The sequence below is a fragment of the Dermacentor silvarum genome, chromosome 1 (assembly GCF_013339745.2).
Source record: "Dermacentor silvarum isolate Dsil-2018 chromosome 1, BIME_Dsil_1.4, whole genome shotgun sequence".
Lineage (NCBI taxonomy): Eukaryota > Metazoa > Arthropoda > Arachnida > Ixodida > Ixodidae > Dermacentor > Dermacentor silvarum.
In genome coordinates, this window is record NC_051154.1 from 378697865 (window position 1) to 378714223 (window position 16359).

Sequence of the window (16359 nt, forward strand, 5' to 3'; positions counted from 1 at the left end):
TATAGGCTAGAGTGGACTTATGAACTTTGCTGAAAGTATTATGGTTGGTGTGTGCTACCAACTGGCTTGTACAAACATCTATTAACTATAGGTACATTTTAGGGAGTTTACTGAAAGTATTATGGTTGGTGTGTGCTACTAACTGGCTTGTACAAACATCTATTGACTATAGGTACTCCCTGCATCAGCGAGAGGGCGTTGCAACTGTTTTATTTATCCTACCACTGTCACCGACGCCAGCCGCTAAGGCTGCAAAAAAATAAAACGACTTTCCAAGCACAAAGGCGTACTGTACAAAAGTGCGAAGTTGGGCAAGGCGGTGTAACAACCTTCCGAGAAAAACAGCGCAGCAACAGGACCACTGAAGGATGAGCATCTATGTTGTTTCATCTTTCTGTGGTCCTGCTGCAGCATTGTTTTTCTGAAAACCAAGAGATGCTTGCCTGGAGTATCGAACGCTGCGCTTTGCCAAGTCCAAAGCCCAAGCTTGGAAATGCTCGTGCAGCCACATCTGAACATGACCCTTGCCTAGCGATAAGAACTCTGAAGCATCATCGTTAATCTGAATCGTGTCCCTCCAATTTTAAGACTTCTGTTCATTAGGCTGTGTTTTCTGTTGCTGCTGTCAACTGTGGAAAGCTTCAGTGCAAGGTGCCTATAAAACCAGCCTGTGCTGTCTGATATTATATGCAATAGGTTCTCTTCTTTTGCTTTGCACAGATGTATACGAAAAGTTTGTGACAGGCAGTACAATTTTATCTTCGCATTCAAATAGGTGCTTAATGATTTAGGGGGATGTTACGTAAGAGCTGGGTCTTTCTCAACATGTTTTTGTTCTAGTCAAAAATGTTACTTGTACACGTGAAAAAAAAAATTACGGCAATGTTGTAATGCTGCTACAGGTGCTAGTGAGATTACCATACATACATTATCACCAATATTCATACATTCTATTATTCTCACTGACTGTGCCATCTATTTGTGCTCCTTAATCAGATGCCTACTTTTATATCCCTTCATTAGAAACAAGGTCCCAAAAGTCCCAATTTTGGAGCTTATATATATATATATATATATATATATATATATATATATATATATATACAGTAGAACCCTGCTGTTACGGGTGCCACATTTTCCCGGCTGTTACGTCGTTTTCGGCTGGTCCCAGCACAGCTCCCATAGAACCCAATGCATTGGTAACCCCGCTGTTACGTCGGAGCTGTGGGACCATTTCCGCATCATACGTTGCAAATTGCCACCCCACGCCGGCCCGAGCGGGCATTTTGACTTTTCAGGTCGCTTGGCTTGGTTGCTTAACGATGGCATTGGCCACCCAAAGTGCCAGGAGCGACACTTATGACGTATTTTCGGTTTCCGTCAGCAAAAGTATGGCCCTTGAGATCCGTATTTGCTATCTAAAGATGGTGTCTATGATGCGTTGTGGCCCTAAAATTGGTTTTGGCTCATAGATGTTCCGTATAAAATCCTAGGGCGATAACGCCGTCACCGCGCACCGTATGCTGTATGTGCAAGTGAAAGCGTGAGAGGGGAGCCGACTACCACGTCTAAATCTCGCGCACGAAAGAAAGAAAAGCAGGGAGGAAGCGCGCCTTCTTCCGTTGCGCTCGAGGCACCGGCGAGGAGGGAGGGATAGCGGGCAGCTTTGTGCTCTGGCATCAACTGCGTACTGCGCGGCGACGCCGTATCTTGAAAGCGATCTGCGTTGGGGACAGAGTCTACGCAGTGTAGGTGTGTCGGCAGCTCGTAGCTTTGTGCGTGCTGTGGGCTCTCAGCGCTCAGTTTGCGTTAAAGCGATACACAACAGCACGAAGGTCACTTCGCTCGTTTCTGCAGCGGCGCTTAAATTCCTCACGCCAGCGTTTCACAGCGCGTGTCTCCGCTCATCGAGTGTGATGTGTTCATGTTGCCTGTGGGCGCTGACACCATGCTTGTTAATATAGTTAATAAGCAAATGTTTACACGTTTATACGGACGATAAAACTACCATTCTTACTTTATATAGCTGTCTACTAATTTGCTATCGCAATCGATACTTCGGCTGTCGGGCGAAACTACGACTTTTTTTCATGCTAAGAATTAAAATATTGTGTGCAGTTCAGCACTACTCCCATTCCTAATTTTTCCTGTTTTCTGGCTCGTGAATTTTTTTTACGGTCCCGTGAAAAACGTATCAGCGGGGTTCTACTGTATATATATATTTTTTTTCCCCCTTGCTGTTTGTGGTGTCGAGCATCCATATGCTTACCTTTGACCATAATATATATTATGCTGCGTGATGGAGGACAAATGATACACCAAAGTAAACATTGCATTTCTTTGTGGTTTTGCAATATCCAACGTTTTATCTATTGCAAATGTATGCATTAAACTCCAAAATGGGGTATGTATGGTATCTTCTGTTTTTACAAATCAACTGTCACCCATTTCTCTTCCATCACCAAGAACTGTTGGGATCGCACGTGCACACTACGCAAGTTCTGAGTTAGCAGCTGAGTAACTTTGATGGATGCAGTAAGTTCAGCCTCAAAGCAAAACCTCTAGGTCTTTCTTTCTCTACAACTCGCTGTCGCTGACACAAATTTCTCATCACCTCATGCAACAGGCAAGACAGCCTTACACCTGGCTGTGGAGAAGAGAGACCCCGGAGCCCTTGAAACACTCTGCCAAGCAGGCCTCGATGCCAATGCTGCTACGGATGAAACGGGAGACAGGCCTCTCCACTTGGCTGTCATAGGAGACTTTGTCGAGGGCGTCAACATTCTGCTGAAACAGGTAACCGATGTTATTACTGCTGGCTGGGGCAGCTACAGTGTGTACACAGCCTGTGTCAATGGCATTTTATGTAGCAGTAGGTAGTCTCAAGCTTAATGCGGTCCATGTTTCTAATTTGACTTGGATTGAGAAATTGTGTCCGGTGTCTTCATAACAGTAACTATGTACTATATTAAACATAACGGAGTAGGGTATTGGTTTGGGCGAGTTGGTAGCTGTAATCCACGACTCTGTTTTTGTCCCCTAGTTTGTGCGCAAAAGCTCGACGTTGTAGTAAACATTTTATGTGAATGCATGCCTTGGCAATGCTATTATATTTAGCATGTAGGTCCGGTTGCAAGGGTGCCAATGGAAAAACATCCTTTTTTTGTTTCCCTACCAACACGAACCTACGGGACAAGTGTAAACGAGCCATTCTGCATCAAGAGACTCTCAGCTTCACTTTTGACTCGAAGCACATTCGCATATGTGAAAGAACATTTCGTGCAGAAGATGTTATTTGTGAAGACGTGTGCACAGCAAACAGAAATGTTGTGTCACTGGAACATGGGCAAACGAAGCTCAAAGCAGATGCCATTCCGAGGATTTTTGAAGACCTGCCAGCTTACTTTTGTCTAAGCCAAAGGAACATCCTCGTCTAGTGACACGGTATCGTCCACTGACACAATAGCTGTTCGCAGTTGCTGTGAAATAAGTACTTTATGATGGCAAGTGTTCTGCCCTTTTGTGAAGCAGACTGTCCGGCAAGCAGATGCGTTGCTAGCACACTACCCAAGGAGGTTTTAAAATAAACTTCTCCTACTGCACCTGAGTGGCCAACTCAAGAAAATGAGTCAACTAATAAGGTTTGTTTCCTCCTCCTAGTCGTCAGCTTCATCTGATTTACTACAGTGTTCTTATCCGCCGTGGTGGCTCAGTTGCTACAAATGGTTTTAGGCGGAAAAATAATACGTGGACAAGAGAAAGACACGGACAGGCGCATCACATCTTTCTCTTCTCTGTGTCTTATTTTTGCACCTAAAACCACTTCTAGCCATGTACCAACTAGCCCGACAACAGACATTACCAAGTAGCTCAGTGACTATGCCATTTTGTTTATGAGCACAAGGATGCAAGTTCCGAAGCCCTCCACTAAGGCAGTCTTTCATAGCCCTACTTTAGGACATCAAATACGATCAATGAATAGATGCACAAAATGAATTCTTCCAACTTTCAAAGCAAGAATTTCTATATGTAAGCCATGCATACTGCTTACAATGAGCACGCGCACTTTACGTGCTGCTTCAACTTCTGCAAAGGTAGCTCAATGTGAGGGGGTACTTGGCTTTCGCCTCTGTGAGAGGCCTGTGACATGTTATAATATAAATGGACAATTAGGAAGAAGGGATTGGCCAACCGCTATCGCGTGGCAGGACTGAGCGGAACTCTTTGTGCAAGCAATGTGACTTGGCGGGCCAGGTCCTTTTTATTTTATTCATTTCAACATACTGCATCCCCAAAGGGCTATCACAGGAGTGGGGAGAAGAAAATAGAGAGAATGCAAAGACCAAGCAGGAAAAGCAACATCAAAAAACAAACCAAGATCCAATAAAAATCGGTGGTTAACAATATGCAAGAGGACCAGATAATTGCATTGCACAGTTCTATAGTATGGACAAAAAAAAACTATTTAAACACATCAGTGCGCGGATGAAAAGGGGATATATTCGACTCATGATGGTGTCTGGTGGATGTAGGTCTAGTGCATGTGATGTAGCTGCTTAGTAGAGGAAATCGTGGAAAGTTAATCAGAGTATAGAAAAGCTTCAAATATTCAATGTGACGACTGGAAGAGAGAGTGCAAGTTGAAGATTGTGAAGATGGGAACTGGGTGAAAAATACCTGTTGTAGTGACGATAAATGAAGCGTACAGCTTTCTTCTGGAGGGACTCAATTTTGTCAATATCAGATTTTTTTTTGTGGTTTCAATATTGCCGAGCCATACTCGAGTACTGAACGAACTAATGTTTTATAGGTAAGAACTAGTGTTTTATAAGCATTGTGTTAAGAGGGGCCAACCATAGAGTACATTGCAGGTATCCTAGCTTTCTAAGCGCGCAGTTGCACATTTTTTCAATGTGATGAGACCAAGACAATCCCCCAAGAATGTAAGACCAAGATATTTATGCTACGACAGATTTTCTAGTGAAGAACAATTAGATGAAAAAGTGACAGACTGAAGATAGATGAAGACAGAAGTGAAATATGAAATTATACGCCACATAGCACTGTGGCATATAATTTAAACAAGATTGCATTACACGGTAAATTATTTTGCCTAAAACTTCCGTAGCATGTTCAGTCTGCAAACATGCTGAAATAAATGTGGGAGAGGCGCTTTTCCTGGTTAAAGATTCACACGATTGCATAGCCTCGACCATGCCAGCGTAGTTGATTGATGCCTTTCTACCTGTGCCAGTACCTTTGGTGGCACCCCTAGCAAAAATTCTAATACAAAAACTAATAGCCTATTAGGTTATTGACACTAATACAGTCTATTAGGTCTATTAGTGTATTAGTCTAGTAGGTCTATTAGTGTATTAGTCTAATAGGCCTATTAGTGTTAGTCTAATAAGTCTATTGCTGTGAAAGAAAATGTTGCAATGCACCAGATAACGAAAAACAGGTAAATTTTCTAGAAGCATTTATTAGCACAGCATATCTTTTTACAGATTCCTCTTTCGAGATCTTCGTCAGGTCAGCAATCTTGATTGAGAGAGCTTTTCGTTGACTTCGACCAGAGGACGTCCTTTTGATGAAGTGGTTAAAAAAACCTGGGTACAAAAATACACACATATAGAAACAGTTGAAAGCGGGGGTGCTAGTTCTACCACGAAACGTTTAAGCTGGCAATATTTGCTTCCAAATTAGAATAAATGCGGCTCGGCAATATTTTAGGACAGTTGATATATGCTAGCTCAAAATATTTATAACAAACAATGACGTTACCTGACGTGACAGGACAATTACAAAGCACACAAAATCAACATAAGATGTATGTTCCATCGAAACTGTAGGCAGATATAAGGAACTCTAGACAGAAATCTTGCACAGCGTTGTCGGAAACAGGCATGTTATTGCTGCAACGCACACAGCTATCGGCCCGACAGCACTGTACTTACGTCCACCGTCAGGATTTTAAAAAAAAGAAGAAAACGCTTCATACTGTACTACAGCGGCATAAATAAGAAGTATAATTACCTCGAAATGGCAAATCGGCGCCGGGGAAAACGCTGCACATCGATGCACGCTGATAGATCCATAAAGCCGCGAAGGACAGGGGTAAAACAGTTGCCTTGCGTTGTTTTGAAGTATTAACAGCATCCATAGATAAAACTATCCAATTATATTACTGCACGAATGAGATTGCGCAGGCGCTAACACCACGGGTTCCTTAAAAACACATCGTTCATTCACAAAACACGCACGCCTCGCGTGACGCCTCGCCTTGACATGGCGGCCGCCATTGCACACGTGCTGTGTGCAACTACGGCTGACTACGGTCGCAGTTTTATATCCTTCTCAACCGCCGTGTTCCCTTCTCTGCGATACTGCTCTTTGATGTCAATAAATATTACGGCCTTTTATATGCGGTGTCAAGTCAGTAATTTAGGTTAAAAGTTTTTACATGTACTTTTTGCGCACTTCAACAGAAAATACGACACTAACGAAACTTCAGCCGCAAACAAATATGGTTGCTGCATGGGTTGCTGCTGCTATTGCCATGGGTGTTGTCGTTCGTAAGCTGACCGGGCAGCGCGATTCTGCCTTGCAGATTACAGCTGGTAATTCGTTTTTTTTTTTTTTTTCATGGGGAAGTATTCGCTGTGCTGTAAACACTAGCTGTTTCCTCAACGACTCATCGCGACGAGGTTCAGTGAAGCAAAATTGGCAAGACCATGTTGGCGCACGTCGGTTTTGTGTATGTCGCCGAGAGATGGCCAGTTTCACTAGCTTAGTGCGCTGAAACTAATGCAAACGTGCGAACGCAGTCTGCTGCACATTTATACAGCAGGCCTGATTTTTAATTATTCAGTGATTAAATAGAAACACCTCTCCATGCAAGCAAGGGGTCCGCTAGTCTATTTTTTTTCATCAACTTTCACCAGCAAACACGAGCTGTGCAATCCAGCAATACATGTTGTATCAGACCAGCAACAATCTGCATAAGACTAACAGGACCTATTAGTCTAACAGAGATACTAGTAGACACGCAACTGTGTTTGCATAAGACTAATACAGGGCCTATTGGTCTTATAGGTAAATCAGTACGACTAATAGAAATTTCTATTGGTCTAATACAAAACTGATACAACTAATACAAAACTGTATTAGACCAATACAAACTTCTAATAAATTTCTATTAGTCTAATACAAAACTAATACAACTAATACAAAACTGTATTAGACTAATACAAACTTCTATTAGAATTTTTGCTAGGGACCATCTATACCAATATGAACTTTTGCAGAAAGACCAGAAGAAAAGTATTGAAGGACACTGGTGTTATCACGATGCCTGCACCCATCGCACTATGCAGCAAGGCACTAGTATTCTAAACAAATGACTATGGGTGCATTACACATCCTTAGTTGGCGTTATAACCATTTTCTTTTTTTTTTATCAGGACATTGCAGATGCCCTCCTTCCCCTTCACATCCAACATTATAGTCATGGTTGCAGTATATTCTTGCAAGCGCAGAATTTTCAACAACATTGAGTCGGTCATATGTCTCACACTGAAGAAAAATAATAGGAGGGGCTTGCCACAGGTGTGCTTTAGAAGTCCTGCATACATGTCATGCAAAATGCAGGGAAAAGAATAGGCACTATGCTTCTGTGGTTCTTTTCCAAAAAGTGGCCATAATAAACAGTACACCACTAGTATGTTTTTGTTTAGTGCTAGCATGGCTTTTACTTCACTCATTTGTCATTACTCTTGAAATGCTACCCTCAATTCTGAGCTTATCAGCTCACAACAAATGTGTTGAGTGACAACTAGCATAGGGCTAAATGCCTCGGAGTTAATGCACATTTGATGCAATGTAATTATGCATGGGTTGGGGAGCCCAGAGAGACAATGTAAATACCTCAATTTTAAAGGCCAACTGCAATGAAATTTTTGACCACGTAAAAAGGCCAGTTTCAGATAATTTAGACATAAGAGTAGTCAGTGAAAAATTTTACGCTTGAAATACCAGTGGGTGCGTCACAAAACGTTTACAAACATCAATGTTTTTCATGACGAAACTGAAAAATACACCACCATTACTACTCGCTGGAAGTGACGTACAACTTAGACTGTTGAGAACTAGCGGCCATGACGTCTACTTCCCTTGCTTGTACCATTCCCATGTAGCAGTGAACATGTCCTGTATGTCTACTATCCACAGAGTTAGTGTACTCTGCTAGCTGCTTTGTGTACTGTGCCCACACTTTTACACACCTGCGATGTTCTTAATGGGAACAATTCTACTCTGAGTCAAGCCGGTTTTTGGTATTTGGTTTTCTTCGTTTAATGAGCAGAGTCTCGATGAGTTCCGTCTCTGCTTGGAGATGAAGAGTGCATTGGGGTGGCCAAGCTAAAGGCACAGATAGAGTCTGGAGTAATGAAGATCCAATCCACATGCGGTGCAGTTACGCTACATTGGCAAAAATTCGATGCTCCAAGTCTAGTGTAACTGGCACAGAAATAGAACATGTCGTATCTCAAGCCGGTGCTGCTGGAGCAGAGTGCATCACGCACTAGCTTGGCTGATGCTGGCCTACAGTTTGAGTTCAGTGAAGTGAGTGTGTTGTGGCGCACGCTTGCGCCCTGAAAGCTGGGATAGAAAGATGTGTTCTGCCTTCCTCTGCGCAGTGTTCTGTACTGCACAGCCATCGTTCATGTTCGAGTACATGTTCGAGCACGCGACGGCCACGCAATGCATCGGCATTCTCAGCAACAGCTCAGATCACGGGCACAACGTAAAGGCATGCCGAGAGAGACACCCATCAACTTGCAAATGTTGAACAAGCAATGCGCCTGGGCGCCTAGGCGCAACTGAGAGATCAGCAGTAGTGTATGGCTCTGGGACTTTCGCCATATCCACATCACTACCGCTCACCGACATGTGCACGCTTCGTCTGCTTAGATGCTATATAAACGCTGCTAATAAGAAATTTAGACAAGCACCAGCCTTGCCAATGTTACATTGATAATACGGTATAGACCACTTATAACGTAACCGCTTATAGTGCAGGACCGGATATAGTGCGGTCTTTTCAGACTCCCGTTAATTTTCCCATGGCACTCCATGTATACACAGATCGCTTATAGTGCAGTTGTGGGAAACGAAATACCGGTTCCAGTGCGGCTGCCTGGGAGTACGGAAGTCAGCAGAGACGGCGATCGCTCCCCTCAAACGGGCACCCCAAGGAGTGCTCGAGGAAGCAAGAGAGACGAAGTGGAGGAGAAGGGCACGTGGTGCGAATGAACAGCCAGTGAGGCTGAAACAAGAATCTTGAGTGCGAGTCGTGAAATATCACGGCGCACATAGTGAGCGAGGGTCACGAAACTGCCAACGCCGGCCAACACTCGCTTCATCATAACGGCAGTACACGAAACTTCAGGGAGTGGGCAGCGCTGGGATGCCACGGCGAAGGGCGCATGCGGATACCGTGGAATGAGAGGGAGGAGGGCGGCAGGGAAGCGTATTTCACCTCGGCAACTCCGCCGCTTCGGTGGCTCCCCTCGCCCTCCCTCGTAGCTTCCTCACTTTCGACTGTCACCGTGCGCGCCCGCCGCCGTGCAGGCGCCGCTGCTCCAGCCGGCCCGGCGCCAGCTCCCCGAAGTTTCATTTTCTGCCGTTATCGGGAAGCGAGCGTTTGCCGGCGTGGGCAGTTTCGCTGGCCAGCCTGGGACAACGCCGCTGCTTCCGTCTGCGCCGTAGCCGCAGCGTGCAAGGTCAACACTTGACTAGAAAGTAGAGGAAGCATAAAGGAGAAAGAAGGTTTCACTGCCATTTTCTACGTGTGGCTACGGTAGTGTGGCTGAGACGTCGGCACGTACACACATGTTCCGGCGCAACGCAGAATCGGCGACCTTGCCATTTCAGAGAGGGTGAAGTTTCCGTGGCATTTTTTTTTTCTTTCTTTTTTTTTTGTTTTGTTCGCTCGCAACATTGAGGGGTCTCTCCTAAGCTTTTACTCTATGGCGGTCGGAGGCGGAGCAATGCCGATTGGAGGCACCGCCGCTTATTTGGTTCGAATTAATGAGATTCGACTGTAAATTGAATGCAAATGTTCTAGCCGCATTTCTCGACTGTCGCATACGCGTGGCGGCTCGGTGCACGTTTTGCATATGTGCGGGCCTTGAAAATTGTTGCTTTGGTTATAATGTGGTACCGCTTATAGTGCGGATATTCGCGATTGCGGCGCCTTACATTATAAGCGGTCTACACTGTATATGCTAAGCATTTATAGCCAATTTAGCACAAGTGAAATTTTGTTGCAGTTGGCCTTTAATGTGTTCACATTCTTTGCGTACTTCACACACATTCTGGGGGCTATGTATCCATGTGTGTTTGTATTTAACTGTTTTCCCACCTGCCTGGGTCACTGGGTAGTCTGTGGTCAAACGGGTAGCACATTGGGCTGCTGTGCTGAGGGAACAGCGTTTGAAACCAACCATCAGACCAACTTGGGTCACGGAGTATGTGGCAATGTGTACATATGTGCCGCTCTTGAATGAACGTCTTTCACGTCGACTTGGAGCACTAGGTATGTGCCACTTGATTCGTTCTGGTCTTCAATCAACGTCTTTGACGCCAACTTGGGTAGCTAGGTATGTGCCGCTTTACAATGATGAAAAAGACCCCTTAAGTTTCTTCGAGGCTGAGTGGAATCGAATCCATGTCAGGGTTCGATTCCTCAAGGGCAGCAACCCAACGCATTAGCAGGCTTATGTGCTGCTTTTGGGTATGTGCTGGGTATGTGGCGCTTTCAGTGGATGCCTTTCATGCCAACGCTTTAGCGAGCTGCGCCATGAATGCGTTGGTTGGGTATGAGCCGCTCTTCAACATGAAGCTCTCGCCAGCTTGGGTCACTGAGTCTGTGCCACTAAGTGTGCAGCAAGCGAAGGCACATTTTACAGCTTTTTCAGGCACCGGCACGCCACGCTTCTCGTCTTGAAGGCCACTTGCGGAATTCTTGGCAGTGCCAGTAGATGGCACAGCATGTCCAGAAAGAAGCACGTGAAAGGAGCCCGGTTGCCACGTGACGCGTTTCTAAGCGTTGGCACGCACCGGCGCGCCATGCATTTCGGAGACCACGCGCAGGCTTCACAGCGGCAGCTCTAGGTGGTGCCGAGTGTTCCTAGGGAAGTGCGCAATAGGAATCCCACTGCAGTACACGCCTCATACATAACTCTTCTTGACGATGTGAATACCTGGTATCGCTATATTGATTCAATGCTAAACGCATCACTGTCGACAGTCATCGCGAGATGGGTTGTACTGAATGTTTTCAAATTAACGAGGATCAAACAAACAAGCTTTTACTGTAATAGCTTATGAATGTTTTTTTTTTACTATTGGCAACATAATTGCAATGTTCCAACATGTTAAAAGGGCCCTGAAACACTTTTTCGGCATAGTAAGAAAATATTGCCGATCTGTAGATAATGCTCTTGTGAACATGGGAGCCAAATATTATTGCACTGCATGCTGCAGAGAATTTGCAACCTCGTGTCAAAAACTGTGAAAAATCGCCTGCTCTCGCCTTAGCACTGTTGTCATTGCAAGCAGCGAAGCTTACCAATAAGAGAGACACCCATTGGCTGATTTTGTGATCATGAGAACATTCTCAGTAATACTATTATCATTAAGTTTGAGTTAAATAAATGAAATATATATATATACGTATGCAATCTCAAAAAGACAGAAAAAGCATTTCATCTTTGCAGCGCCGGTCTACACACGACAGTTGCGCATAGCTGCGTCTGTTGCACGTGGCCTCCGCGGCGTGCTGTATAGCGTCGATACAGATGTCGCCACGGGGTGCCGCGACTAGCCCTCTCACCGGGCGAGACGCTCAGCTTTTGGGTGAGGCTTAGCCCCATTGAAATAACCCCTGTGTAACTTCCAATGCTCTAGTAAAGACAAAAGAAGAGAGAAAGCCACTCATTGATGTGATAACTACATCTAACTCCACTTGTACTTGAATTATTCTGAAAACATTTTGCGGTAGAAGATTCATGAGGCTACATTCTTCGGTAGTGAGACCATTCTACGATTATTCAGAAAAGTGCTTCAGGGCCGCTTTAAAGAAACTTGCTAATAAATGCATCTGCATATCATTACTAAATATTTGATACAATAATCAAAGTTTAGTATTGGATTCGCATTCAAAAACTGATTTCTGCACACCCCTATTTGGAACACGGGAAGGAAGACTATAATGTGTGCACCTTTATTGGGAATGATGTTGCTGACTGCTGCTGTAGGCAGAATTTTACTTGTCCTCTTAAGTGAAGCACATTATGCTGCTTAAAGGAATGGCAGTATCCTAACAAAACCATTTCCGTCTTTCCTATGTGATGTGAATGGGGAAAGCAACCTTGTCGATTTTGTTAGGCTAGTTGGTGCCTTTGATCTACTGTATGTAATCCCTGACAAGAAAGGGCAACACATACAAGGAACATGTGCTTATCCTTTGTATTTGTCTACCGATTTTTGGCCTTTCGTTTTTTGTGACACTTGGCAAATTATAGAGTAGAGCAGGTTCTTTCTGCTCAGGCAGAGAATAGTAGTGCAGTATGTGAATGTGAGTTCAACTATTTATTTTTACTGAGTGACATGGAGAGAGAGAGAGATAAGCATTATTTTACTAACAGCTTTTTCTCCAAGTGAATGACAGAAGGCAACACAAATAAACATAATCTGGCACAGTGAATGCAACCAGGGGACACATTCTGCAACGATCACTGTCAGCGACAGTATTGCCTCGGCCGTCAGGTGCACGCTGATTGGCTGGTTGAGCCACTCGATGGTATCGATTGATGGTATCGCCGAAGTGATCGTCACAGAAAATGTCCCTAGAGGAGGCACAAAAGGAACTTTAAAAAGAAGCACACAAACATAAAGAGTGGCTCTGAGCAAAACGGCAGCCGCACATGTACAACAAACAGTGTGACGATAAATATGCGTGATAGCTAGCCCTGTTCTTAAATAGTCCACTTACAGCAGCAGAGGCATTCCTGTAAAAAATGTTCCTCCTAATCCACTGTTTTTGCAGGAAACGATCCAAGTGGCATCCATCAACAGCTACGGAATGAATGCTTTGGAACTTGCCCTGGACATGAAACGAGAGGACATCGTGGAAATACTCTGTGCACAAAGAGAGTCATTAAAAGTGAGAAGTCTGTGTCAGTGCATTGGCTTACAATGTTGGGTCGGCTTCTTTAGAAAGCAAGCATTCTTGCAAATGCGATGTGTCAAAATCTAAAGGCATTTTATTTGCTTTGCAGCAAGCACATTAAGTGAGGAAGTTTTTTTGCTGTTCACAAAACAATTTGCTGGTTTTATGGTCAGCTGGTTTCTGTCAGTTTTCCTGCTTCGGGAACTTTTTTTCTTCTTCCTTGCCTTAAGAGCGTCAGTTCTAAATAGTGTACAGACAGTTATCAAGTGTGTATATTAAGGACTGCAGACTAGCCTCTCATAGTTGCCTGCTTAATGTCACCTCTCAGCCTCATTTGTCTCTGCCCTTTACTTCAAAATATTGCACATTTGCAACATAGCAAAAGACATCAACAAAAACAAGTCCTCGTGATATTTCAATCCTTCTGTGCACATTATTGCATTTCTACAAAATTGCCTTCCAATATTGCACCATCATGTGCTCGCATCTACACTACAGCAGCAAAAGATAAGCACAGACAAGCATGAAAGATGCCTTACAAATGCACCCTCAGTAATTCAGGCAAGGTTGGCTGTTGCAGGTTAATTTCTGGGCATAATGAAGTAAAATAAACTATATTCAGTTGCTGCCTACATATTTTTTTTTATTGAGTAAACACTAAGAACCTTTACTGTACGAGTAATTTGTTTGCATGGTAGAAAGTTGCTATGTTGAAATAATGTGCCCTAAGATGTCTTTTTGTCATGGAACTGGTGAAAGAGATCCTAAGCTCTTCTATGGCCACAGAATACCATCTGACAGTAAAGACAATGACTTGTACAGGAGTGATGATGAGCCTGACTTGATCATGTTCCCTGTTTTGGAACTCGGGCTTGTAGAGTCATGGAGTTCAAGATGTTTGTGAAAGGTGCTTTGAGTGAATTTTGAGATTGAGTTGGGCCTTGCGACATCACACTGTAATGCTTGAATGCAGCAACTAGGGGGGAAAAAAGGAAGAAGGCCAAGCAATGAACCAGCAAATTAAAGTTGGTAACTGGTTGCTTTGGGGCCAAAAGCAGCATTGATGCAAATTTTCCTAATTGCTAGGAATCTGCATGACCTGCTGTTCAAAGTTTGGAACCTACCTTTGCTCTAGGAACAAAAATAATCGCTTCCTCTTGGATTGCACTTACAAATAAGCATACATTTTTGCATGCGAAACTGGGCACTTAGAAAACAAAAAAGCTTCGATTAAAATTTTCTGTAATTCTACGAGTTATTGCTTGAAGTGTGGAGGCCGGCTTTGTTCAACAAGATCATTTGATTACTTTTGAATTACACTAACAGGTTATATATTTTCCTCATGAATCATCCTAAATAAAATTTTTATATAAACCGTATTTTCCTACTTTAGAAATACACGTAAATTGTATGCATATTGTTGCGAATTTTCAACAGACTTGTTTTTTGCAAAATACATTATGTGCAACCTCAAAATGAGTTTTCTAGCACAGTGTGATGATTGTTACGGTTGCCCACACCTGAAGGAATAATATTATTAATAAATAAAAATTCTGCTGTAAAGGGTTAAAGGTTTCTGGAAAAATCATAAGTTTAGATTCAGCATTTTCCTTTATTGTTGCTTTAAAAAAAACTGGCCATTTTCAATCATTACACCATCTGCAAATGAAGTGATGTGGAATTTCTTTTCGTGGGGTGCTTTCAGTTTTAAAAAATGCTTTTTTTAAATTTTGCTATTTTTTGTATGCACCCTGCCTGCTGTCATAAGTCTTTAAAAACTCTCCTGTTATCAATTTAGTATGTCACAATAGACGTCACATATGTACAAGTCTTGTAAAACTTAGTCTTTGACAGTCAGTAGTTCCAAATGAAGAATAGCAATTGTATCTGTATTGCATCCAGCTAAGCTATGTAGGTTTATAGAGTGTTGGCTTGTTTGCTTTTTGCAGAGTCAGCCTGGAGCGGACAGCAGCAATCCAGAAAAATTTTCGACCAATGCTGGCTCAGAACCAGGTATGAGCACAACTCAGATATGCTCGCTTGTAGATGAAAACTCTAAATTGCTTAATAATCTGGGAATTTTATACGAAATTTAGTGTGTTCATTGAGGTAGATGAGGCAACGCCAGCTTGTTCTCGTTAAGCCTAACGGCACAATCCACTGCACATCTGTTTACTCTAACTATTGGCAAACACTGTCATGGACTCACTGGCACATCCTATCATTCAGTTTAATCTAGTCTGCAGAGCATACGATAATGGCCATTGTTCAAATAAACCCACCTGTACCACATGGTGTTTGAGTGCATGTTATAAGGTCACCCACACTTAGGGGAAACATGGGAGTATGTGCCTGCATTCCACAAGATGCCACATGTGGCCACTGGAAGTACTTGCGCAGGTGCAGCTGTGGAGTGTCGTCTGCTACGCTACTGGCACGCACAATGCCTATCACCATGATCCTGGCACCACAGTCTTGCTTGCACTGCTGTGCATGAATGCCGCTTTTGCACCCCCTACTGCTAGAGAGCACGAGATCCGAGAAAAAAATTTTGACTTGGCCTATGCATCCACCATCACTGGGGCTCTAGAACCAGCAAAGGGAAGTTATGCACCCCACAAGTTCCATTGCAGTGCTCTTCCACAGCCCTGAAGTCCAAGTCCCCCTCTAATATAGTAAATTAAGCCTTGGTTCCATAATAAAAAAGAAATGATCCTTTTTGCACCTCCATTACTTTAGCTGCATTGCTTGAGGAAGCTGACAGTACGCTAGGCCAGAGCCAATCTTCTTTCTCGTCCACGGTCAAGGTGGGAGACATAGAATGCTTTTTGAACTAAGCGATGCTGGCTACCACTCGCGTCTTGTACACAGGTACCCAAAAAAGTGGCTGGAGGGATAGTGCCACAGTAGCTTTATAGGTAAAGCACAGCACGCGTAATGCGGAGATGTGGGTTTGCTCCACACATGCAGCAAGTTATCCTTTTATCCACTTTAATTTTCCTCTACCTTATTATTTCTACATTACAATTAAGTGTAACAATGAGTTTGCCCTGTACTTTCGCTGGCTTCATTTTTTATCTTTTTGTATAATTGTGACTAACAAAAATGGAGCCCCTTGGGTCCCC

The 16359-nt window shown here is 43.5% G+C and overlaps 1 protein-coding gene across 2 annotated transcripts in view; it reads left to right on the top strand.

Annotated features, from left to right (window-relative positions):
• The window catches only part of LOC119437483 (nuclear factor NF-kappa-B p100 subunit-like), a 155315-nt gene that overhangs the window by 134620 nt on the left and 4336 nt on the right, over nt 1-16359 (top strand). For both annotated transcript variants that reach the window (XM_037704495.2, XM_037704496.2), the window contains exons 16-18: nt 2627-2796; nt 13112-13228; nt 15184-15247. In XM_037704495.2, the coding sequence (XP_037560423.1) occupies nt 2627-2796; nt 13112-13228; nt 15184-15247 (351 nt within the window). The remainder of the gene's footprint in view (nt 1-2626; nt 2797-13111; nt 13229-15183; nt 15248-16359) is intronic.